Source organism: Macrobrachium nipponense, chromosome 30, assembly GCF_015104395.2.
Source record: "Macrobrachium nipponense isolate FS-2020 chromosome 30, ASM1510439v2, whole genome shotgun sequence".
Classification (NCBI taxonomy): domain Eukaryota; kingdom Metazoa; phylum Arthropoda; class Malacostraca; order Decapoda; family Palaemonidae; genus Macrobrachium; species Macrobrachium nipponense.
Window position 1 is genome coordinate 13,198,861 of NC_087218.1, and position 26,245 is coordinate 13,225,105.

Below are 26,245 nucleotides of genomic sequence, written 5' to 3' on the forward strand. Positions count from 1 at the left end.
ATTTTGCAAGCTTTTTAGCCATCTGAAAGGTTTTTCAGATGATAGATTTGTTAGTTTCTAGTCGGGACTACGCTGCCGAATTGAACATCGTCGTTCTACCTGCCGTAAGCCAGTCTCTTAACAGGATTCTTGCCCCTTCCTCGTTTGAGACGGGAATCGGAAAAATTAAATGCTTGACTCCCTGGATTACGTTTTGTCAATTCAAGTGACTTTCCCCCATTGACAATATACTTCGTTTTGTCAAGTAAGTGGGTGGTATCCCCTCATTGACAAAATATCTCTGTCCCGTAAATGGGTTAGTTCTCATTGACAACATCTCATTAACTTGATATTGCGTAAGCGAATAAGCTCTTTTATTGACAAGATTCGGAAGAGAGCTCTCATTCGTCATTCGCAGACTCGTACAAGAAATAGACTTGTAGACTACGTCAATGAACGCTTATGTCCAGTAACATAAGAAGCTTGAGCTGACTGCTTCGATTCTCTTAAGTTTTGTTCATGAAACTTGCCTGTCAGATATGTATGTAGCTGTATTTCCGAATTCAGCTATATATATGTCTGCCAGGTAAGTATGAACAAACTTATTGTGATATAATTTCATATTTTGTTTTGCCTTGCGTTACTTATACTTCTGGTTGGTTCAAGTTCATATACGCTTGCTGTAGTTACCTCTTCGGATGGCAACCGAGAGGTCTATTGTCTATTCTAAGGACATTTAATCGTTACTCCCTGCAGCCTTCCAGGAGTTTCGATTTATCTTTTACCGTTGTATGGTAGTGTTCTGACGACACAAACGCATCTATATATTTAGCGTTTTCTGTTTCGCTTAAATATACCAGCTTGAGAGTCTTTCTGCTCAAAAAATAACGGACCTATTTCTTCGTAGAATAGGGTAGCTGGCAACCCAGACATAAAGTTTAAGAGACGACGTTCGTAAGCATGCTGGCTGCTGCTGTCACGCTGTGTGTCTGTCCTCCAGTCCAACCGAGCCAGTAAACAGATCGGGCGCGCTGTCATGCGCGGTAGGTTACGTCTCCTCTCTCCTGCGGGATTGACTGACTAACCGTATCTCTGTGCTGGCGGTTACGTCTCTCCTGCGGGATTGACTGACTAACTGTATCTCTGGCCTACAATCACGGACTTTAGCCTAAGATTGAGGGGATTTCTTACGTGAATGAATAAACGTTGCATTCGTTTTGCCTTACTATGTTCAACAGAGTTATCTCTTAATCCTTTCGGTGCTCGTTACCGCACGGTATAGAACTACGAGTCTACCGCAACATTGCACTTTTATATGCTCTCCTGCTTAGGCAAACGCAGCCTTATTAGGGAAGTAAGCCCATTTACTCGGGGAGGGGAATGGATGAGCTTGCTGGGACTATTTCCTTCCTGAAGAAGTTTGTTTCCCCGAATAGACTGCAATTCAGACCACAGTTTTTTTCCTACCGGGAAACTGAAATATTATTCAAGATCTAGGAATGATTCTGAACATCTCTCAGTGCGTTATCACCTGAGGTGATAGAAAGAAGGTGCCGGACATCTGGATAGGGTTTCAGATGTCCTGGATCTTAATCTGAAAGAAGTAAAAGAGATTCGGTAGTCCCTCCAGTCCTCGTAACCGAGTTTTGGGAAACCAGTGGTCCAGATCAACTCTGATATTCCACAGCTCTCTCATATCTTAAGAAGTATCTTTCTCTCGTCCCTGTTCGAGTTTACGAGAAAGCCTATTATAACAACAGGCGTAGAATGTAACGATCCTCTAGAGGTTCGTTACAGGATTGCAAAAGTCCGTACGAATCGTCTAGATCGACGGCAGCAACTATTGACTTCCGAGTGGAATCTTTCTTTAGAAGTAAGTTGAGAGTTGTGGAGACTTTAGGGACGCCCTTTCATTCTTCTCTTCGATATGTTGAGGACGAAGAGCTTCTTCTTTTCTGCTCCCTTATTCTCGATCGGGATCGGTACCATTAAACGCCATCCTATGATATTGAACGGGGATGGATATTTTAGTCCTCTTTTCCCCTTTTTTCAATCGCTTAGGAAATGTAATAAGAGGATTTATGATGTCACAGGGAGCGACAATGACGCTGATCGCCCCATGTTGGCCTTCAGGATCCTGGATTCACAGAGGTCACATACTTCCTAGTTCACTTTCCAAGGGACCTTTTCCGAGAGAGTCGGTCTACTCTAAACTCGAAAGGTACCTATAACTACCTATATACATCTCCGCTCTGAGTCTGACTACGTTCAGGCTATCGAGATGTTGACAGGAATAAGATTACTGTCTTCCATTTCCGTCTGAAGAATGGGATAAGCTGGCAGTCACAACTATTAAAGAATACGCACTATGTTGTTGACGGCCTTTGGGCTCAGAGATTTGCGTCTGTCAAACAACAAAGCCCTTCACGATCTTTGAGTTCTGTGGAATCTCGAACCTCGCTCATCATCTACTTTTTGTCTCACCTGTTTTCTCGGAGTCAGACACTCGTGCGAGATCAGGCGACATATAGTAGCCCTGAGTTTCTTGTTGACGAAGTCGGTTGCGTTTATACACCCCGATGATCGTGTAACATGAGACCAGGTTGGACTGTCAGGCATTCTTCCTTCGGACTGAATCGCCTTTTTGCTCCGGCTCCTGTTTCTCCTGGCACCAGAAGCTCGAGTCAGGAGTTTTGATTCGCTGACGACGTTGGGTTGCGTTGATACAACCCCCAAGGTTTGCTTAGATTGAATCGCCCCAGGCAGTCCAGACACTCATCCCTTCAGCGAAGAATTAGTGCCTTATGTCTTCAGGGTACAGCCTTGCTGTCCTTGATTCGTCTGACTGGTCAACTGGTCGGTCACCTGACTTTAGTACAGACGGACTGACTGTGCATGTCAGATCGAAGCTTTCAATATGAACTTAGACGTATTCTGAAGTTCTTGATGTCAAAGCATTCGAACCTCTCCTACCTGTTAACTTCTTGCATGTGATCAGGAAGGCCTTCTTCTAACCACCCTAGATACGACAAAGAGGGTTAGTGAGATTTTAAGCCATCGTCACAAGTTTTGGCTTTAGAGAACACAAGGCGGTGTGCTCTCTAACCCTTCCGTTGTGGCCTAAGAATGGTAACCCGTTTTGTCCTTGGGCCAGGAGCTTGGAAGCAAGGATGGCACAAGTTAGTGGGCAGGAGCCAGAGAGAGTCCTGTGCCCTGTCGGGGGTCTCTAGTTTTATCTACATAAAACTCAAGAAATGTCGAAGTCATTCGGGCAATCTGCAGTGTTCCGAAAAAGACCAGACTTGCCCATATCGAAGAACAGCCTGGCTTTAGTGTAGGAGTTCTTTCAAAAATGCTCCTTCATTGTGTTTGCACAAAGATTTGAAATCTTTTTATCTGAATGCTCACGAGGTGAGGGCGCGGCCTCGGAAGCATTTCAACAGAGCATGGCACTCAGCAACATCCTGAGTACCATGTTTTAGCGAAGCAACTCTGTGTTTCACTTCACACTCCCTGCGAGATGTGAAGATGGCATATGAGATCTGCTGCTCGCTAGGGCCATACGTGTCTGCAGACACAATCTTGGGGGCAAGAAGTACCACTCATCCTATCCTGTAGAAAATGGTTAGGAAGAGCTCTTAATTTAGTTGTTGAAGTCGCTGACACGGCGACTTCTTAACTCTTAAGCCTTAGTTAACACACCTTAACTTTGCTAGGTTGGTCAGGTGGTGATATATATATATATTACTTCTTAGCCGCCCTCATGGTATGGTCAATATGGTCTAGTCACGTCGTGGTCTCGCCCCTGTTGACAGATCATCTGGAGTGCACCAGCTAATATAGGTCTCTACCTCGCTGGCAACTCTAGTAGCACAAACACAGACTTACGTGGCAGTAACCACGAAGCCAGCTATGCTAACAGGTGGAACCAAGATGTAAATCATCTGCATGCATTTGTTCCCAAAATCCTTCTATTCTGTCCCTTCCCACCTCCAAAGGTGGGATTCAGCTATATATATATCTGACAGGTAAGTTTCATGAACAAAATGATATTGTTATGATACAATAAAGTTTGTTCATACTTACCTGGCAGATATATATAATCAAGTACCCACCCACCTCCCCTCAGGGACAGTGGAAATAAAAATTATGAATAGAAAATTGGGAATGGTTCCCTGATACCCGCCTCCCAGCGGCGGGAATGGGTACTAACCTCCTGGCCGACCACTGCGTGTGTCGGAAGTTTTTAAAATTCTGTCGGACTTCAGAAAAATACAGCTATATATATATCTGCCAGGTAAGTATGAACAAACTTTATTGTATCATAACAATATCATTTTTTCCTTTTTAAATATTAATTCTGAGAATTTCATGTGTAACTTTGTGACGTTTATGAATGTAAGTCAACATTTTTTATGATTGGTGGACTTTATGGTAAGCCATTGACTTACAGTCTTTTTTATATTTGATATTTTGTCTTCTGGAGCAATGAGTTCAGGTGTATTCCTTGGAAGATTATTTTAGGAATTGCTCTCCTTGCCAGTAGCCTGTGTCACTTTGATATTAAAATATTAATGTGGGACGAAACATATAATTTTGTATACATGTATTTTTGCAGAGAAGTTTGTTTCTGTGGCATCTGTGTGCACATAATGAAATCTGGGGCCTGAGAAAGACTGGAAACTTTTTTTTTTTACACGGTACCTTTCAACTGCTAAGTCTTTGGATCATGATTTAATCCTATGAAGTTGTGGTGCTTTTGCTGGAGATATACATTTTTCTGTAGCCTTTACTTTACATTTTGCTTTTAAGGCTGCAGCATCTTCCTCTTACTTTCGCCCTGTATTGTACATGTGAAAACTTTTGTTTTATTGAGTGAATGTTAATATTGTATGTAATTTTTTTATTTTGGTAGGTTGCTAGTTCATTAGTATACTGTTTTACCAGCCTACTGGGTGTGAGATGCAACAACCAGAGCAAGAAAGATTCAATTTGGATAGGCAGGTGGGAAAAAAACTAAGGGAATGGACGAAAAGTAGAAATGCAGAAAGCATTGCACATGTAGACTGAAGGTACACTGCTGAAAACTGATTTAATGTCTGCACACAGTAGTCAGTACTTGTGGATGTATGTGGATAGAAGGACTAACATGCTTGATGGCCAAAGTACACCAATGCCCAGTAATAAAAGAATAATTTCTTACCTTTTCTGTTATCTTCTTTTACTTGCACTTGCTCATGTGGATTTAATATTTGGGTATTTTCAAGAGGCTCCTTGAACTTCAGAGGTATTTTCAAGCGATATATGTAGTGTAAGTCTGAGAGTGTTCTTTGTGTGGACTAATTGATGGTTTTGGTGAACAAATTTGAAAAGTTTCTCTGATGTTGATTAAAATTATGCTCTTATGGGTAGGTCTGATGAAGTTACATTGTGTGATAATAATAGGTTCGTGCTATGTATTAAAGGATTTGTGATGAAATTTTTATTGGTTGGAGATGTTTAATAGTTTGTTTTGGTAGTCGTAAATATGTTTTATGAAACCTCTTGGGGTACCTTATTTCTAGTATGTATGCTCATATTATTGCCCTTGTGACTAAATACCTTTTCAAAATGTGTTGAATTTTTTTTTTGGTTTTTATTTTCAGCTTGTTGATTTGCCAACCATCATGGAAACCTGGAAAACCATTGATGGGAAAAGTTTCTACAAAACTGCAGATGTTTGTCAGGTAAGGATCGTATTGGAAACTTGATAATGTATATTATCTATTAGTTGGTAGGGTATAGTACCACGATATCATAACCAAAACCTAGTCCAAATAAAGTACTATTGTTCCGACACGGCATACAAACCTTCGGTCCTTTTACAATAGGAAGGTACTAGCGGCAGCTGGATAGGTCATAAGCTTTCGAACAAGGGGTTTGGTAGTTAACTGCTTGTCCGACAGGCGCGCTTGCGCGCGACTGGGAGGTAAACAAATAACTTTTGCTTTCGGCCTGCGGCGTGTAGACGTGTATCATCGCTCTCTGCCCGCTTCATCGTCGTTGCTTTCGCATGGTTGTGTTTTTCTTTTTCTATTTATCTAGTGAAACTGAATTGTAAGTACAATCATTTCATATTTATTTCCATTGAATTCAATTGTGAATTAAAGGATCTTGGTTTCTCCACGCCTCCGATTACCCCGAGTGCCGGGACGAAGGGGAGTAAGTGCGGGAATTCATTTTTCCCACCAAATGATACCTCATATTGTGTATGCTCGGTGCTGAGGGCGGGAGAGCGCTCGGTCCGAGCTTATATTTTGGTTGGAAATGTGTAGATGAAAATCGTAAGTAAGTGCCTTTTCATTTATATTTTTTTTGACCTGTGTGCTCGTTGCCGAGCGAATGTGCTCGGCACGAAAAAAACTTATCTGTATGGAAGTGGATCGCAAGTACAGTATTCTTTTTCATTTTCATTTATTTATTTTGATTGTAGCAATACTCATTTTGGATCAGTTTCCGCTCTTACCCGGAAATTGATCCTTTCCCCTTTTTATTTGAATGAAGTGAAATCGCAAGTGCAGTTCTTTTTCATTTTCATATTTTATTGAGATTGCATTATTTACTTGGATCAATGTTTCCGCTATTTCCCGGGAATTGATCCTTCCCCTTTTTATTTTGTATGAAGTGAAATCGCAATCATAGTATTCTTTTTCATTTTCATATATATTTTGATTGCATCAATTCATTATGGATCAAGGTTTCCGTTCATAATCGGGAATGGATCCTTTTACCCTTGCGCTCGGTACCGAGGGCGCAAATGCGCTCGATCCGAGCCCTTATTCATTGTGAAGTGAATCGTAATGCAAGATTCTTTTTCATTTTATTCCTTTTATTATTGATTGCATCAATATTTATTTGGTTCAAGTTCCGCTCAGTCAGGGAATTGATCCTTATGCCCTTGCATTCTGTGCCGAGGGCACGATTGCTCTCGGCTCTTGTTATTATTGTTGGGTACATGGGTGCTGTGCGGGGGTGGGAACGAGAATCCCCCCCCCACCCCCCCCGCACCCCCCCGCTCACTCACAAGATGGCCCTTTCCCCTTCGGGGGGGGGGAGGTTATCTGGGTTCTACTCCTCGCCCGATCCGTCGAGCGCGGGGAAGGGCACTCGGTGGCCCGATGTACAATTGTATTTGGGGTCTTCCGCTCGTTCGGTGTAGGGCTCACCCCCCGCGCGAGGGGACTTCCCCCCACTAATCACTACTACTGTTATTTCCGCAGGTGCTACTGCCACGAGGGTGGACCTTGGTGAGGTATGGGCGTCCTTCGATTTGCAGGGCGTGCTATTGTCCAGGGGCTGCGGTTCTATGTCTGGGCCTACTGCGGTCACCCATGGAGTGGTGACCACGACAACGATATCGACTCCAGGTGCAACGTCCCTCCTCACCTGGTGTACTCCGCCTCACGTGGTAACAGTCTTGCCTACAGCCGCTGTGAAGTGCCGTTCGCCGTACCGAGAGGGGGGCGTGCCGCCGCCGCTCGTGGTTGCCGCGCTGCCGCGACCACACTTCCGCTGCCCTAGAGTTCGCCCCTAGACCTGCCGCCGGTACCAGGATGTTGCTGGCTGCTGCTCCACTTCCTGTCCGTGCTGCTCTGCCGTACCTGCCGATTCTGGGCTGACTGTCCATACAGTTGCTGAGCCTGCTCAGCGTCAGGTTCACGGCACGGAGCGGAAGACTGGTGACAGCCGCTCACGCGCCTCACCAGACCAGCTCTCGCTCTCGCGGCGACCAGCTGGCTAACCCGGGGACGTGACGGTCCACGACCGCCACGGGCTGAGGCTGGGAAGAGGTCCCCCCGTTCGCCGGTTGCCAGCCACGGCTGGAACCAGCGACGTGACGTGCCGTGAGGACAAGCACCTGTCTCACCGTGACAGTGGAGCCTGCAGGTCGCCTGACCGTCGCTCTCACAGAGAGCGATCGGGTACGGCAACCAGCACCAGCTCTTCTGACACTCGAGATCGGGGCCGCTGTGCTCAATCCAGCCGTTCTCCACAGCGAGACGGTTTGACCAGGCCTGCAGCTCGATCGCCAAAACCGACGGGCGTTGACGATCGCCTGCAGCCCTCAAGCCTTGCTGGTTCTGCCAGCAGAGCGAAGGAGGGAGGGAGCGTCAGGTTCCTGCCTCTCCCGTACCTTCAACCTCCTCGTCGGGTACACCGGGAGGAGCGAGGTATTGAGGACTGATCGTGAGGGGTGCGCCCCTCATGATCCCACCACGACGCCCTACGTGCAGGCACGGTTCTTGGACCGGCCAGGACGTATGCGCAAGTGGATGGAGAAGACCGAGAGGGCTGTCGCTGTTCCCCCTTCTTCTTAGGAGGAAGGTTCTCGGAATATGCTCTTGTTCGAAGGGGCTTAACTTAACGGCTCCTACTCTGCAAGATGCTGTGACTTCCGAGATCCAGAGGAACTTTTGCTGAGGTTATGGTGCTGATTCGTCAGCACAACGACCTCGGGGAAGGATCGCCGCTCCCACCAGCAGAGCCACGTCTCGGCTCGAGTCGTTTGTTGGGGCGACCGAGAGTAGAACCCAAATCGACGGTGGGTCTGCCGCGATCGGAGCTTGCCGACTGTGTTGAACCAGGTAGTCTCTCGTCTCCGGACAAGAAGGCTCTCTCAGTTCTGGCCGGAGGTCGAACAAGCTATTCCACCTCCTCTACTGCGACAGAGGCGTTTTTTACGTGTCTTTGGACACCGTATTTGAATACCCCTTCGGTCCTCCTGAGAGGTTTCGACCTCGACGAGGACTGGAATGAGTCGGAGGACGGTATCGGCTCTCTCCTGTCAGGTGTCGATCAGCCCCACCCAGACGACGTTCACAGTGGCGGCAGACCCTTACCTACAGTATGATTCGTAACCCTCCTCGGGAAACGTTTTATCCTGACGATACGTTTTTCCCAGGCTCTAAGAGGCCATCGCCGTAAGGCGATGGACTGCTCCTTTTTCTTCCCCAACTGCTAGTTCCGCTGGGAAGGCGAGCCAGTATCCAATTCCTCCCCCATTCCCTCTCTCCTTACGGCTACGAGGGAAAGGGGAGGGATCCTACAGAGATTTCTCTGTAATTTCCCACGTTAGGGGCTTGCGCTACCAGGGGGGACCTTCGGGTCCTACCTGACGTAAGCCCCGGTCGTTAAGAGGAGGGATCCTGCCCCCCTTTCTCGATTTCTACGGGAATCGAGAGGACCACCAGCCGATATCGTTTGACGAATTCGGTGGGGGTTTTCGCAGAGTGCTTAGATTTCTACGGAATTTCTAGCGCACTCAGAGTGTTTGAGTTTTTTACGATCTCCAAACACTTAGGCGAGACCACGGTCCAAAGTGAGCGAGAATCCCCGATAATTGTTACACGATAATCGGGAACCTCGCTTATGCTCGAATTCCTGTAATTTCTAGCATTTGGAAGGAGACTGCTGCTGAAAGAAGAGTATCTCACAGTAGGCGATTAACTGGAATAGAGAAGAACGGACGGGAACTTCCTAGTTTGGCATTGAACTATCGTCTTCGGTGTTATTCTGTTCACCATGAAGCTTTCCTTTGGGAAACGACTTACTCTATCACTCTCTTGACTAGAGAACGAAGGCGGTCGATCTCCAATCCTTATCTCATTCCTCGAGGGAAAAGAATTTAGGATGGAGGTCGTGTTACAGAACCTACAAATATACTACGTATATTACCCTCGCGACATGATTCTTTTAACAGTTGAATTGTCCGGGGGGTAGGCACAGACCGTAGTTAACTCTACGGTTTTGTGACCAGAGACGAATTGTATATCTTAATTGAACTGCAACTCGGGGGTTGCCTGCAACCTCCCAGCAGTTATCAGTTTGCGATTTTAGATACTTGGTATTGTCACGACAACACCAAATCAGCTTTTGTGTTTACCCTTTTACCGAAATCCGTTTCGTTTAAATATAATTGCTCGAGCGTATTCTTTTATGCTCGATGGTTCTAGCCGAACGCATTCCTTCGTGGAAGGGATTAACTGGCAACTCAGGATGACGAGTCACCGAGAGCTACTGCGTATTGAACTGCCTGATAGCAGCTCAGTATCAGCTAGGTCTCGGAGATGCACGGTCGGTTACGTCTCTCTCTCCCCTGGTTTGATTGACTACCGAACCGTATCTCTACCCAACAATCATGGACTTAGGTCTCTGATTAACGGGGATTCTCGCAATAATGAAGGACCATCTACTACTGTGACGCTCGATTTCATCGCCTTCGACATTGCGAGAATTTTCAACAGAGATATCTCTTGGACTCTTTCATCTTTCTGTTTACCGCACGGTAACAGAAGTCTGTACTAGTCTCCCGCTGCATCGCACGCGATAATGCAAATGATTTTTGCAGACATCTGAGTTTGTCTTCAAAATATCTCGTATTCGTAGGTGTGCAATTATTCATTGCTCGCCCCGAATTAACAGATGTGTCAGAAGACATCGCCTACTCTCCGACCTGACAGCTCTACTTCCAAATGTTCAGCCATGAGAAGCAGTTCTTCAGGCAGTATTTACCTGTGTCTTCATTACTGAAAAGCGCTCCGCTTTTATTGCAACTACGATCCTCACCGGACAGCAATGAATAGCGGTTAGCGTTCTCAGTCTTTGTAGCACAGGTTCAGAATCTTGAGAATCCTTCTCTCGGTTCAGCTGTGAAGACGTAGGTTGCATTTTCTGTACACCTTCGTCGTCAACGACACATAGTGTTGTTTCTCCTTAGCTGAGAATCAACTATACTATGAGATATCTTGCCATCAGGGACCGCGGTCTCTAGAAGGCAATTGACTTTCGCCTGTTGGCACATGCCTTAAGAGCATCATCACCGTCGCCTTCTGGCATCGGTGACGAACAAATTATTTGTTTAGTCTCTTGGCATAACCCTTTTAAGGCGAAGGTCACGTGACTTGCTTCGGATGCTTGGACAACTTGCCTCCTACCGAACGCAGTCAGTCGGCAGCTGTCAGAGCGCCCAAGTCAGTTACGAACTTCGCTGTGGACTTAGTTCGGTTGTTCCATAACATTCTTTTCTTCGTCTAACGGCTTGTCACAGTACCCATACCATCGACACCCACCATTGAGTGTCGGTGTCCTATCCACTACCGAGAAGAAGAACTTCACTGCATGGGGATAGGAGAATGTGAGACACTTCGCTGCAGACGGATAGACCAGTATGGGTACAGGACATCACCGAAGTTGAGAAGAGGGATAGGTCATACGACCATTCCCTTCTTTTCCTCTGAGGTAATTGCATGACTTTTCCTGCGAAGTCAAGCATCCAGGGGATGGGGATTCGTGACGCTCGATTTCGTACCGACTTCGTAGCGAAGACTCGGAACCCTTCGGTTCCTGACGATCGGTTAGAGTCCTTCACAATCCCCTCCCTAATGGACTTCACCGCCTTCGATGCAAAGGAGATGCTGCTTTGTCCTGTGAAAGCGCGACCGCGCTTTCTGAAGAAACTCGACATCCCAGGCTGAGTGTTGAAGACTCGTTCGTCAACACCAAGATGACCTAGAAGTACACTCCCTCGAGTTACACAAGAACTTCTCCGTGGCGCAGGTACTGAAGGTAGGGGTCTGGTACAACCCAGACCACTGGCACCTCCTTCTACCTTTTGGATATTGCCCACAGGTCCTTGGATCGTTTTCCTTGGGACCCGTGGGGGCTGCTCAACTCGTTGTAGCTAACCCAGACCCTAGCAGGCTGAACAGCATCGAGTCCTGGTGTGACTGTAAGAATAGATAAGTGAATGAGAGAGTGACTGGCTTCTCTTCCTATCTTTTTCTCCCCCTCTACCTGTGGGTAGAGGGATACGGTCATCACCTTGATGGATAAAGGACGAGATGCAGGTGAGCTACTCGACAGAGCCCCACCATCCTATCCCTTTCACTAGGGATGGGTGGGAGCGAATATCCACCACTTCCTCCTACAAGGGGGGGGGGGGGGGGAAGTGGATGCCAACAAGAGACAAACCATAACTTTATGTTGCCTCTTGCAAATAGAAACTTGTTCTTGTTGCTGGTACGAAGAGATACGCTTGCCGTTCTTGTTTGCTGGTACGAAGAGATACTTGCCTCTCTCTTAGTACTTGGTCCAGAGGACTGACCATTGATCCTGCGGTGCACACCCCGATCAATCGGACAGAGGCTTGGATCCCTCCCTCGCTCTTACAACCAGGGAGGCATTCCAAGGTTGGGCGAACACCAGTCTGTTCACAAAAGACTCAGATTCCTCCCACCAAGAAGTGAAATCTTCCTATTGTAAAAGGACCGAAGGTTTGTATGCCGTGTCGGAACAAATGACAATTTGTCCAAAATTGCATTTTTCCTAACTATACAAACCTGAGGCCCTCCTTTTAACATAGTCCCACCTCATGCCACCCCTCACTCTGCAGTTTTTGCTTGGGCCAAAAGCAAAAGTGATTGTTTACCTCCCAGTCGCGCAGCGCGCGCCTGTCGGACAAGCAGTTAACTACCGAACCCCTTGTTCGAAAGCTTACGACCTATCCAGCTGCCGCTAGTACCTTCCTATTGTAAAAGGACCTCAGGTTTGTATAGTTAGGAAAAATGCAATTTGTTCATGAAACTTACCTGACAGATATATATATAGCTGTATTCTCCGAAGTCCGACAGAATTTCAAAATTCGCGGCACACGCAGTGGGCGGCCAGGTGGTGGTACCCATTTCCCGCCGCTCCCGCCGCTGGAGGCGGATATCAGGAACTATTCCCATTTTCTATTCATATTTTTTCTGTCGCCGGTCGGTAAACAACTGTTTACAGACCTCCGCCTAGGATTTTGAAACTTCATTAGCCGCTTAAGTATCCTAATTATTCTTACGATTATTGACTTGGATTTGTGGCTAGGCATACGCTATCGTAAATTTTTCATTGCATTTGATGTCTGAGGCTAGTTAGCCTAGTTTCAGATTTTGTTGTCTGCATGGGGGATGGTGAAGCTACCGGAACTTTCGGTAGACACTCGCTTAGTGTATATGGCGTTTACTTGTTTCTTTGCATAAGTTCAATGTAATTAGTGTAATGTGTGACTTGATTACGGAAGAAGTAGGATTCATGTACGCATTTTAGAGCGTGGTTAGAATCAGGAGTTTTCCTCCACAGTAAACAGAAGTTAGAAATAATGAACCTTCTAACCTCCTGTAGATTTTATTTTGCCTAACCCTGTGGTATGGCTTACGGGCCTAGAAGAAGTGTCTGCTAGAGGATTACATCAAGTAATCTTAGACTAAAGTGCTCGCTCTCCAATCAGTGTTGTGAAGTGTAGTGCCCCCTTGTGTTGTGGAGGGGGCGTCAGATCGGCCCCATAATTCCTCTAGGCCCTGACCTCTGTCGGACTCCAGGACTCAGGGAGAGGGCATGTCGAAAGCCGCAGAGGGTTACGGGGGCTCCCCACCGATCTGGCGTCCCTTCGGCAGATCCTGTTGACGCTTCCCAGGCTGCTAAAGATCGTGCACGCGCACGAATCTTGAAGGATTGCTTCTCGTCCTCCGAGGCGTCCTCCCCGCGCAAGGGTTGGAGCTCTCGGAAGGACTCGCGCCGCCCTCTAAGAAGCTTTAGAGAAGAGGACGCTTCACGTCCTCTCTCTCGTTAGGAGGGAACGTCAGATCGGCCATAACGCCTCTAGGCCTAGACCTCTGTCGGACTCCCAGAAACCAGGGAGAGGGCATGTCAAAAGCCGAAGGAGGGTTACGGGTTTTTCATGCTGATCTGGCTTCCTTTCGGCAGGTCCTGTTGTCGCTTCCCAGGCTGCCGAAGATCGAGCACGTGCACGAAGCTTCAAGGGTTTGTTTCGCGGCCTCCGAGGCATCCTCCCACACACAGGGGTTGGTGCTCTCGGAAGGACTCGCACCCCCTAAGAAGCTTTAGAGAAGAGGACGCTTCACGTCCTCTCTCTCGTCACGAGAGGATGAGGAGTAAAAGAGACCACATTTACCCTTTTAGAAGAATGCACTGGCTCTTTTTCTAAGGACATTTAAGAGCTCATTCTCCTTGCCAGAAGAGTGATTGGAGGCTCTGCGAGTGAACGCTCATGTATATATCATTTGTATATTATTAAGGAGGCTCATTCATCTTTCAGAAGAGTGATTGAGCCTCCTGCGAGTGAACGCTCATGTATACATCATTTTATACATTATTAAGGAGGCTCATTCATCTTGCCAGAAGAGTGATTTGAGCCCCCGCGTGAGAGTGAACGCTCATGTATATCATTTGTACATTATTAAAGAGGCTCATTCATCTTGCCAGAAGAGTGATTTGAGCCTCCTGCGAGTGAACGCCTCATGTATGAACTCGATGTATATATCACTTGTACATTATTAAGGAGTTCATTCATCTTGCCAGAAGAGTGATTTGAGCCTCCTGCGAGTGAACGCTCATGAAGTTAGAGCTGTTTCAACCTCGCTAGCATTCCAAAAGAATTTGGTAATCAAGGACATTCTTGATTCCACCTTTTGGAGGAGCAACTCAGTATTCGTCTCCTCTCCTCATGGCGCTCCGTATACGTTATGTAACGTTCGCTTTACTTCGAAAAGCAAGCTGATAAGTTTGACGGCCGGCAAGCTGCTTTGCACGTCAAACAACTTATGTCTCTGGTCGGCATAAGAAGGGCAATTTAGACGTGAGGAAGCTTTTGGAGGTGCTCGACGTCCTATAAGTAGAGACATTCTCCAGGACGCTTCGGCAAGCACCTTGCGGAAGACGAAAGCCATACGTCTTCCTTTAGTGTTCACACTCTTCAGGAGCAGCGTGCGGCTCTCCATGGAGACTCATGAGGACGTCCCTTAAAAAATATTCAACGTCATACGCAAAACGCGGTTCGTCATAACATTGAGATGTTGGCAAGTCGCTCGCCAGGACGCCTCTTGGCGGGCCTTGCATGCATCAAGGCGCTCAACGAGTTCCTCTCTGAAACGTCGTTCAGAAGACTTGGTGTTCTCTGCTCAGACACGCTCGTAGCTAAGCAGGACGTTTTTTGAGGACGCTCAGCAGGACGCTAAGCAGGACGCTTTTGAGGACGCTCGGCAGGACGCTTTTGAGGACGCTCAGCAGGACGCTTTTGAGGACGCTTTTGTGCACATTCGCCAGGACGCTTCGGTGGAAGCTCGGCAGGACGCTTTGCGAGAGAAAAGACTTGTAGAAGGCGTTTTGTTCATGAGACTTACTTGGCAGATATATATATAGCTGTATTCTCCGAAGTCCGACAGAATTTCAAAACTCGCGGCACACGCAGTGGGCGGCCAGGTGGTAGTACCCATTCCCGCCGCTGGGAGGCGGATATCAGGAACCATTCCCATTTTCTATTCATATTTTTTTTCTGTCGCCGGTCGGTAAACACCTGTTTTAACAGACCTCGCCCAGGATTTTTGGATTTAACTCGTTATAAGTATCTGGATTGTCTTTTGGTTTTGACTCTGGATTGTTGGATTGGCATACGCGATAGTGGACTGTTTTTGGATTTTGGATTGGCTTTTATATGAACGTGATGTCGGGATCAAGTTCAGTGAGCTTCAGAGTGTGTGAGGAGTGATTGCAAGGTGAGGCTACCGAAAGCATCGGGTAAGACCCCCACACAGTATGTATGGGTGTAGTCATGTTTGTTTGCTGGTTGATCGTTGCATTGAATGCAAAAGTTTTGACTGAGGATGAATGGAAGGTGTTATGAAATCCTATCGGCGTAAGTTGGAGCGCGATAGGATCAGAGGTCTTCCTCTAAAAAGCGGTTCTACGAAAGGTAAGGGAAGTAACATTTCTCCTATATTAACACCAGTAGAATTTGCTTCACCTAATCCTGTGTTGTGCTGAGGCCCTAGTTCTGTGTCTGGAGAAGGTAATCCCGCCCTTTCTCTGATTCTAGAGTCATTGCGCACTCTAGAGTCCAAAGTGTGGCCCTTGAAAACGGCTCGATTAAAGTGTGTGATCGTGCCCCCTAGTGTTGTGGAGGGGGCGTCAGATCGGCCCCATAATGCCTCTAGGTCTAGACCTCTGTCGGACTCCCAGACCTCAGGGATTGGGCATGTCGAAAGCCGCAAGAGGGTTACGGGGGCTCCCCACCGATCTGGCGTCCCTTCGGCAGGACCTGTTGCTACTTCCAGGCTGCCAAGGAGCGTGCTCAGGCTCGCATCCTAAAGGACTGTTGTTCCGATACGTAATACAAACCATCGGTCCTTTAACAATAGGAAGTAGCTAGCGGCAGCTGGAACGGTCGTAAGCTTCGAACAAGGGTAGAACGGTAGTTTAACTGCTTGTCCGATCGTCGCGCGCCGCGCGACTGGGAGGTAAACAAACAAATCTTTTGCTTTCGGCCGTGTTGTGGGAAGGACGTGTTCGCCATCGCTCTGCCCGCTTGTCGTTTGCTTCAAACTTGAGTATTTGTTTTCTCTTTCTGTATATCAGGAGTGATTGTAAGTACTCTTTCTCTAGTTCAATTGAATTGCAATGAGTGAATTAGAGGAAATGGAGATATCACCGCGCCCTCCAGTCGCCCGTAGAGTGTGTCCCGGGCTGGAGGGACGTAAATGTGGGGGGTTCAGGTCATTTGTTGAGGTGGACCCCCACGAGGTTTGTACTCGTTGTCGAGGGCGAGAGTGCTCCCGCAACGAACCATGTGTGGTTTGTATGAACTGGTCCGAGGCGCAGTGGGTGCTGTACGAGGGCAGGAAGAGACTTAGGCCGGCCAAGAAGTCATCGGGAAGTCCAGTGACTCCTTTGGTGACGGACACTTCGTCCTCTTTCCTGCCTCCCGGCCAGCCCCCACGGTTTGCGCCTTCCCTGCGGGGGGGTAGCGGAGTCCTTTTCCTCTCTCGATCCGTCGAGTGTGGAGGAGGGCGTCCGCTACCCGGATGTACAGCTGTATTCGGGTCTTCTGTCCGCTCTGGGGGGGATATTTCGCCCCCCAGGCGCGGGAAGCCCTCACATTAACCCGACTGTTGCTTCCGCAGGTGTGCCATCAGCGAAGGATGACTTGGGACAGGTGTGGGAGTCGCTGGGACTGCAGGGAGTGCCCAGCATCCAGGGGTTGCTACAGCGGTTGGCGGGGTCGGCCGTGGTCACTCATGGTGCGGTGACCACCACGACTACCACATTAACTACCCCTGCGTATGAGATGCCACCACATCTTGTATATACGCCACATATAATGTCGGTGACACCCACGGTGGCAGTACAAAAACCAATTGCCGCCGTTCCAAGAGGACGATGCCACCACCACCCTGGATTTTTTCCTTTGCCGACCCCGGACTTCCGCTGCCCAAAGAGTACCCCCTGGACCTGCCGCCAGTGCCACGGATGACGGTGACTGTCGACAGGACGCCTGGCTCTCCCGTGGTACCTGCCGTGCCTGCCGTACCTGTGGCCGCTCCAGCGACTCTTTTCCTTTCAGGTACACATTCCATTTCAGATGTTCCTGCTGTTCCTGCTGTTCCCGGACCTGTTCCTGTCGTTCCCGCTGCTGGTGTTGCTGTAACAGTCTCAGGTCCTTCCGGACAGGTGCAGTCGGGCCCTGTTGCTTCGGCAACTGCCCCGCTCCCTCCTGGATGGAAGACCTGACGTCTGTCCTGCGGAGCCTGGCGAAGAAGAAGAGGAAGAGGAAGAAGGTGTCGTCGTCGTCTTCATCGTCTTCTTCGTCGTCGGCTGCCTCTCCTTCCCCTTCGACTTCTAAGGCCAAACAGCCGAAGAAAGAAAAGAAGGTTGCCTCCTCCCCCCCCCCTAAGAAGACTCCTTCGGGATCTTCTAAGGGCCCGGCTCGCTCAGGCGAGCTGGGGAGCTCTTCTGCTGGTCCTCCTGTTCCTTCGGGTGCAGGGCCCGTCGCTTCTTCTGCAAAGAAGAAGTCGACGGGGACCAGAGGTGCATCAGCCTCGGCTGGTGTGTCCTCACCTGGTGCTAGTGGTTCTGCCGCTAAACCAGGTTCCGTCTCGGCCGCTTCTCGTTCGCGAGAAGCACCGAGTGGACGCTCTTCTAAAGAGGACCGTCCAGCCAAAGTTTCGACGTCCGAGCTAGCTCGCCGTCAAGACAGCGGCACGGGGCAGAAGACTGGCGAGAGTCGTGCACACGACTCTCGCCAGGCCAGTGGACGCTCTCGCAGCGACCAACCGGCTGCTCGGGCTGACGTGACGGTCGCTGACCGGCCACGGGTTGAGGCGAGGAAGGAGTCCCCACGGCCGCCGGTACCAGCCACGGCTGGTACCAGCGGTTTGACGCGCCGAGAGGACGCTGGCCGGTCTCGACGCGAAAGGGAGGTAGCCTAGCAGGTTCACCCGTCCGCCGCTCCCGATGGGACAAAGGGGGCGGAGACGGTGACCAGCGGCAGCTCGGCCTGACGCTAGAGAGCGGTCTCGACGTTCTCAGCCGAGCCAATCGCCCCAGGCGAGCGGCGACGCTAGGCCTACTGCTAGGACCGTCACCGCGGTTGACGATCGGCAGCAGCCCTCTACGCACGCTGGTCCTGCCAGCGAGCGTGGGGGGAGCGTCAGGTCTGCCTCTCCTGTACCTTCAACCTCCTCGGGCTATACCGGGAGGAGCGAGGTACCAAGGAGCGATCAGAGAGGTGCGCCGCTCGTGACCCAGCTATGACGCCGTACGGCTCAGGCACGGTCTTTAGGACCGACCAGGACGTACGCGCAAGTAGTTGGAGGCGACCGTCAGGGGTCTGTCGCTGTTCCTCCTTCTGAAGGAGGAGTATCGAGGGATATGCTCTTGTTGGAGGGACTGGACGGTCCTACTCCACAGGACGCTGTGACGCCCGAGATACAGAGGAACTTCGCAGAGGTCATTAAGCTGATGCGTCTGCATAATGACCTCGCGGAAGGATCGTCGCTACCACCAGCAGAGCCCACGTCCCGGCTCGAGTCATTTTGGGGTCCCAAGAGGGAGCCCATAATGACGGTGGGGTTGCCACGATCAGAGCTTGCGGACTCAGTCCTGGATCAGGTGGAGAATCTCGTCTCAGGACGGGAGGACTCGCTGAAATCCGGACGGTCCTCTAAGCTGCTTCCCTCCTCCTCTACAGCGGCAGAGGCGTTTTTTTTTTTTTTACGTGCCATCAGAAGACCCGATACTGCCGAAACAGGTTAACCCGGAGTTAGCGAGGCTGACTCCAGGTGTGTCCCTGCAGCAGCTCCTGTCGGAGAACCTATGGTTCTCGCAGCAGGAGGCACTTGCCCTGGAATCTACCGCTATGGCAGCATTCCAGGCAGTTTTCCTGGTTGGATTTGTGGTCCCTCACAATATCCAAAGTAGCGGCCGGCTCCGGGAGTTCTGCTCTCGAAGACGACGCTTTCTTTTAGGAGACTGTGCCAGTCTGGAGGAAGAGCAATCTCTTACCTCGCCCATCAGACTGCTAACCTGTGGGCCAACTTGGTTCTTCGGCGTAGGGACGCAGTCCTTACCCGAGTGACCAAGGGGGCTGGGCGTGAGGCGGCACTCGGGCTAAGAAATGGACCTCTTAGGAGTTCCCCAGCTCTCTTTCCTGGAGAGATGGTGGACGCTGCGGTGGAACGGCGGCGCACTGACGAGAGTGACCGCTTAGTCCACCAGGCAGTCTCGAAGGTTTCTGGGCAACCTCGAGTAACTGCGGCCAAACCAAAGAGCTTGGCTAGCGCCTTCCACGGCGGCGAAGACGGTTGCACCGTCCAAACCCCGTGTGAAAGACTCCAGTTGTTTCGACTTCTGCGAGAGGAGGCCGCAACCAGCCCTCCTCCCAGGCCTCCTTTCCCCGAGGAGGTGTTGGGAAGAAGTCGAAACGAGGAGGGAAACGCTAGGGACGGCGTTCCCCCTCACCTGCTGCCGGAAGTGGGGGGGTGCCTGGCGAGCCATTGGGCGACTTGGCAGCGCTACGGCGCCGAGAACTGGATAGTAGACGTCCTTCGGGAGGGATATCTACTACCCTTCGAGTCTCGGCCCCCCTCATCTCCAAACCGGTCCATCTACAGACCTATGTTCCGGGATCAGCAAAGGACAACGCTCTTCGACAGGAGATCAAGACCATGCTGGCGAAAACGAGCTGTAGAAATCGTGGAGGAACCAGTCACCAGGCTTTTACAGCCGCCTCTTCCTAGTGGAGAAGGCAATCGGGGGGATTGGGCTGGCGCCCGGTGATAGAACCTCTCTCCCCTGAACCGCTTCGTTCGCACGACGCGGTTCACGATGGAGTCGGCACGCTCAGTGCTCGACGCGATCAGGGGGAACGATTTCATGCTTTCGGTGGACTTGAAGGACGCGTATTTTCAAATACCCATCCATCAGTCCTCCAGAAAGTACCTCCGCTTCATCTTCGACGGGACGGTGTACCAATTCAGGGCACTTTGTTTCGGTTCTCTCAACCGCCCCACAGGTGTTCACGCGAGTGTTCACTCTGGTGTCGGCTTGGGCCCATTCGAACGGGATACGTCTTCTGAGGTATCTCGACGATTGGCTGGTCCTGGCGAGCTCCCGCTCGCAGTTGCTACAGGACAGAGATCGACTCCTCAAGTTTGTCGCGATCTGGGGATCGTGATAAACTACGAGAAGTCAGATCTCGAACCCAAGCAGAAGATGAAGTACCTGGGTATGCTGATAGATACGGTAGCAGGGCAAGTCTTTCCCGCAGACTTGCGTATCAGCAAATTCAGGGAGGCAGCGGCCGGTTCCTGTCGCGGCAGGAACAGCAGCACAGCAATGGCAAGTCGTGATCGGCCATCTGTCGTCACTCCGAGAAGTTAGTCCCTCACTGCTCTTCACCTGCGGTCTCTCCAGTGGAGGCTAAGGGAGAGTTGGTCCCAGGCCAAGGATCCTCCTTACTTTCCCGTGGCTATCACGGACAGGTGAGGCAGGACCTAGCCTGGTGGCTCGACGACAAGAACCTCTTAAGAGGAGTGCCCATACGACTCCCCCCCAGATGCTTCTTGTTCTCAGACGCATCGACCGAGGGATGGGGCGCACACCTGGAGGAGTTGCTGACTGCAGGGTGTGGGACCATCACGAGAAGCACCTTCACATCAATGTCCTGGAACTCAAGGCAGCGTTCACGCTCTCCAAGAGTTTCGGGACCGCTTGGTGGGGACACTCAGTGGTGTTGATGTGCGACAACACCACAGTAGTGGCATATGTCAACAGCAGGGGGGGCTAGTGTCTCTTCCGCTCCATCAGTTGACGGTGCAGGTGCACGAGTGGGCCACGGCTCACTCGATAGAGCTGTCAGCACGCTACATTCCAGGCAAGAGGAATGTAGTAGCGGACAAGCTCAGCCGTCGGGATCAGGTGATAGGGACCGAATGGTCTCTACACCAAGATGTGGCGGAAAGGCTCTTCAACCTGTGGGGACGACCGGTCGTAGACCTGTTCGCCACCCGGCACAACAGAAGATCCAGGTGTTCTTCTCGGCCGTGCCGGACCCATGGGCAGCTGCAGAGGACGCTCTCCAACACCCCTGGGACAACCTCTTCGCTTACGCCTTTCCTCCCTTCTGTCTGATTCGGAAAGTGATCAGTCGAGCGCTGGTCACTCCCAATCTCAGAATGATCCTGGTGGCTCCCAAACGGCCTCAAGCCGTTTGGTATCCGGACCTGTTGGCTCTTCTTGCAGACGCACCGAGAGAGCTACCCAACTGGCACAACCTTCTAGCCCAGCCACACGTAGAACGGTACCACCGCGCAGTCCAGTCCCTTCAACTTCACGGCTGGCTGTTATCCACCATCTCTTGCGAACGAGAGGCTTTTCTCGTAGCGCAGCAACAGAGATGGCTGGACACGTCAGACAGTCCTCTGCAGCTGTGTACAGGGGAAGTGGGCCGTCTTCTGTGGTTGGTGTCGTAGACCAGGGTTTGTCTCCTCTCAGAGCCACTCTTCATCAGCAGGTAGCGGTTTTTATTTCCTCGTGTTTCTTCGCCGAGAGAAGCTCCTCTCAGTCCCCACAGTCAAAGGAATACAGAGCCGCCTTGGCGCTCGTCCTGAAACTGAGGGGGTTGGACACTCACGAATTCGTTCGAGATATCCTTGCTAATGAGGAGCTTCGAAAGGTCTTGCCCACCCAGGGAACTCAGGCCCCCTGCGTGGGACGTGACTCTCGTCCTTAGGAGTCTGACTCGAGCACCGTTCGAGCCACTCCGAAGAGTCGTCAGACAGGGATCTGACCCTCAAGACCCTCTTCTTGCTGGCCCTGGCATCGGCGAAGAAGTAGGGGAACTACATGGCCTTTCTTATGATGTGAAACATACCAGAGGCTGGGGGATCTGTGACGCTCGATTTCGTCCCGAACTTCGTAGCTAAGACTCAGAATCCGTCGATTCCCTGACGACAGGTTCGAGTCTTTCACGATCCCCTCCCTGCTGGACTTTACAGATAACGATGCAGATGAGATGCTGCTTTGTCCTGTGAGGGCGCTACGGCGCTATCTGAGAGAACTCGACATCTCAGGCCTGAGTGTCGACGCCTCTTCGTTAGCACTGGGGTCCCCAACCAAGAAAGAAGTCTCCAAGAACACGCTTTCTTTCTGGCTACGTGAGGTGATCAGGCGAGCGTACGAAGCTGATGGTAGCGACGACATCCGTACTCTCCGTCCGAGAGCCCACGAAGTCAGAGGTATCGGACCCTCCTTAGCGTTCCGTAAGAACTTCTCCGTGGCGCAGGTCCTGAAGGCAGGTGTCTGGGCCGCCAACCAGACCACCTTCACGTCCTTCTACCTTCGGGATATTGCCCACAAGTCCTTGGATACGTTTTCCTTGGGACCTGTGGTGGCTGCTCAACACGTTGTGTAAGCTTACCCAGCACCCGAGCAGGCAGAACAGCATCGATTCCTGGTATGACTGGGAGAACTGAATGCGTGAATGAGAGAGTGACTGGCTTCCTCTTCACCATCTTTTTCTACCTCTACCTGTGGGCAGAGGGATACGGTCGTTACCTTGCTGGAAGGAGTCAGATGCAGGTAAGCTATTCAACAGAGCTCCATCCTATCTCTTTAACTAGAGATAGGAGTAAATATCCACCACTTCTCCAACAAGGGGGAGAAGTGGATGCCAACATGAGACAAACCCATTACTTTACCATTTGCTCATGTAAAGGAAAAAGTTCTTACAATGCTGGTACGAAGAGATACGCTTGCCTCTCTCTTAGTACTCAGGTCCCAGAGGTCTGACCATTGATCCTGCGGTGCACACCCCGATCAATCGGACAGAGGCTTGGATCCCTCCCTCGCTCGTACGACCAGGGAGGCATTCCAGGGATGGACGAACACCAGTCTGTTCATCAAAAGACTCAGATTCCGCCCACCAAGAAGTGAGTCCTTCCTATTGTTAAAGGACCGATGGTTTTGTATTACGTATCGGAACAAATGACAATTTGTCGAAAATTGCATTTTTCCTAACTATACAAACCTGAGGTCCTTTAACATAAAGTCCCTCCTCATGCCACCCCTCACTCTGCGTATTTGCATGGGCCAAAGCAAAAGTGATTTGTTTACCTCCCAGTCGCGCGGCGCGCGACGATCGGACAAGCAGTTAACTACCGTTCTCCCCGTTGTTCGAAGCTTACGACCGTTCCAGCTGCCGCTAGCTACTTCCTATTGTTAAAGGACCTCAGTTTGTATAGTTAGGAAAAATGCAATTTTCGACAAATTGTCATTTTTTCGTCCTCCGAGGCGCCCTCCCCGCGCAAGGGGTGGAGCTCTCGGGAGTGACTCGCGTCCGTTGAAAAGGACTTTTCCTAGGGAGGACGCTTTGCGTCCCCTCTCTCCGCTCTCGTTGCGGTCTTCGCCTGCGTCGTATGGACACGTTTCCTCCAGAGAGGAGGTAGGACGTCGTCCGATGGACGACGCTGAGAAGCGCTTCTCTCGCACCTCGGAGAGGCAGGTTGCTGTTCCTGTGAGAAGGAAGGAGGCGTCCCCCCGCCCCTCGTCTTCTCGCAAGCGCAGCCCTTCACCTCCTCTCGGTTTCTTCACCTACGAAGAGTATTCTTGCGTCGCTTCAAGACCAATTGTCGACTTAATGGCTCGGAAGACTCGCCCAGCAGCAGTTGAGCCTAAGCGAAGGAAGGACGCTAGACTGCCTGTCAAGAGGACGAGGTTAGTCTCCTTCTCTGTCTCCTCGTTCGTCGCTGTCTCCGCCCGCACGTCGGGACGCTTTTGAGGACGCCCGACAGGACGCCTTGGAGGACGCGTTTGAGGACCGCTCGGCAGGACGCTTTTGAAGACGCTCGTCGGGTTGCTTTGTTGACGCTTTGCCTGTGGAGAAGGCTTTTGAGAGCGCTCAGAAGGACGCTTTGAAAGCGAAAGCTGGACGCTTGAGCGTCAAACGTAAGGACGCTCCTCGAGAGAGACTTGGAGTTTCCTCTCTTGACGCGCAGCGAGGTCAGGACGCTCTTCGTCGTTCGAGCTCTAAAGATCGACGGAAGGTCGGTCGCCTGAAGAGGCGGATGTTAGTCTTCCCTCGTAAGCCTTTGTTGAAGGCTAGACCCGTGGGGCGCACGCCCTCTCCAGAGGTTCGATCTCCTTTGCCTCTTCGGGAGGAAGGAGAACATAGTAGTCCGGCTGACTCAGTGGACGAAGATCAGCCGTCAGTTTCGTCGGTTTCCGACTACAAGGTGCTGGTACGACTTTTACGTTCCTTGTTTGGGAGAAGTTCCAGCCTGCAGCTCCTAAGTCTCCGCCCTCTCAGTTTTCGTCTTCGAAGTCGGGCAAGGTTTCGGAAGTAGTGGAGATGAAGACTTCCTTGTCCACTAGAGAGCATTCAAAGAAATTGCAGGACTGGATGGAACGTCGGAAGGATCAGGGCAAGTCGACTTTCGCCCTGCCTCCCTCTAGACTTAGTGGAAGAGGCGGCATTTGGTATGAGACCAATCGGAAGTAGGAATTAAGATCCCGTCTTCTTCCCAAGGGGACTTTGCTAGCTGGTAGACGCCCAGAAAAGATCCCTTTTGTCGTCCGCGAAGATTTCTTGGACACCAACGGAGATCGACCATCACATGAAAGGTCTGTTAAAGACTCTGGAAGTCTTTAACTTCCTAGACTGGTGCCTAGGAGTCCCTGGATCTTCAATCTAGGAGTCCTGATTCTTTGAGTCTGGGGGAGCTGTCCAAGTGTTGTCATGCATGGACAAGGCCGTCAGGGATGGTTCGGAAGAGTTAGTGTCTCATTTCGGCACTGCTTTCCTCAAGAAGAGAGCGCTCTTATGCAATTTCACAGCGAAGTCTGTTTCTGCATCGCAGAAAGCAGAGCTTCTCTTTGCACCTCTTTCGAGCCATCTCTTCCCCCAGGCTATGGTAAGGGACCTGGCAGTGAGCCTACAAGAGAAGGCTACCCAGGATCTCTTGGCCCAGTCTTCTAGACGTCCTGCAGTCCCTATCACGTCGTCGTCTGGACGACCTCCTAGGAAGGTTAAACCCTTTCGTAGCGCTCCTCCCTCGAGAGCTGCTCCTCGAGGGAGAGGACTTGCAAGAGGAAGAGGTTCCTTCAAACCTAAATCCTCTAAATGAGACGAAAGTCCTTCAGATGCCTGTCGGAGCCAGGCTAAAGTTCTTTGCGGGGGCGTGGAGAGAGAGAGATACAGATGCGTGGTCCCTCAAGATAGTAGAACAGGGGTACAAGGAAAAGAAAAGATTCAAGATGGAAACACCTCAGTCGGTTCTAGGAGCCCTAAGACCGGGCGACTGGATGGTGTCCTTGGACCTACAGGACGCATACTTTCACGTGCCTATCCACCCTCTTTCAAGAAAGTTTCTGAGGTTTATGCTAAGGGACAAAGTTTGGCAATTCCGAGCCCTTTGTTTCGGTTTAAGCACGGCTCCGATGGTATTTACCATGCTCATGAAGAACGTAGCGAGATGGTTACATTCTGCAGGAATAAGAGTGTCCCGTATCTCGACGATTGGCTTATCAGAGCATCGTCAGAAGAAAGGTGTCTGAAGGACCTTCACTTCACGTTGGCCTTGGCGAAGTCCCTGGGACTTCTAGTCAACCTCGAAAAGTCGCATCTGACCCCAACACAGTCCATCGTGTATCTGGGGATTCAGATGGATTCAGTGGCTTTCGAGCGTTTCCGTCCCAGGAACGACAGCTGCAAGGCTTAGAGAAAGTCTCGGCATTCCTGGGGAAGGAAGCTTGCTCGGCGAGGGAATGGATGAGTCTGCTGGGAACCATTTCCTCGCTGGAAAAGTTTGTTTCCCTGGGAAAGACTACACCTCAAGACCTCTCCAGTTTTTCTTAGCAGACGAATGGAGAGTCAGAGAGGATCTGGATGCGACCCTTTTCA

General features: G+C 50.4%; 1 protein-coding gene across 1 annotated transcript in view; it reads left to right on the forward strand.

The window, feature by feature from the left end:
* LOC135202298 (transcription initiation factor TFIID subunit 7-like) overlaps positions 1-26,245 on the forward strand; it is a 125,232-nt gene that overhangs the window by 36,796 nt on the left and 62,191 nt on the right. Inside the window, 1 exon segment of the mRNA XM_064231618.1 lies at positions 5,625-5,705. Within this exon segment, the coding sequence (XP_064087688.1) occupies positions 5,625-5,705 (81 nt within the window).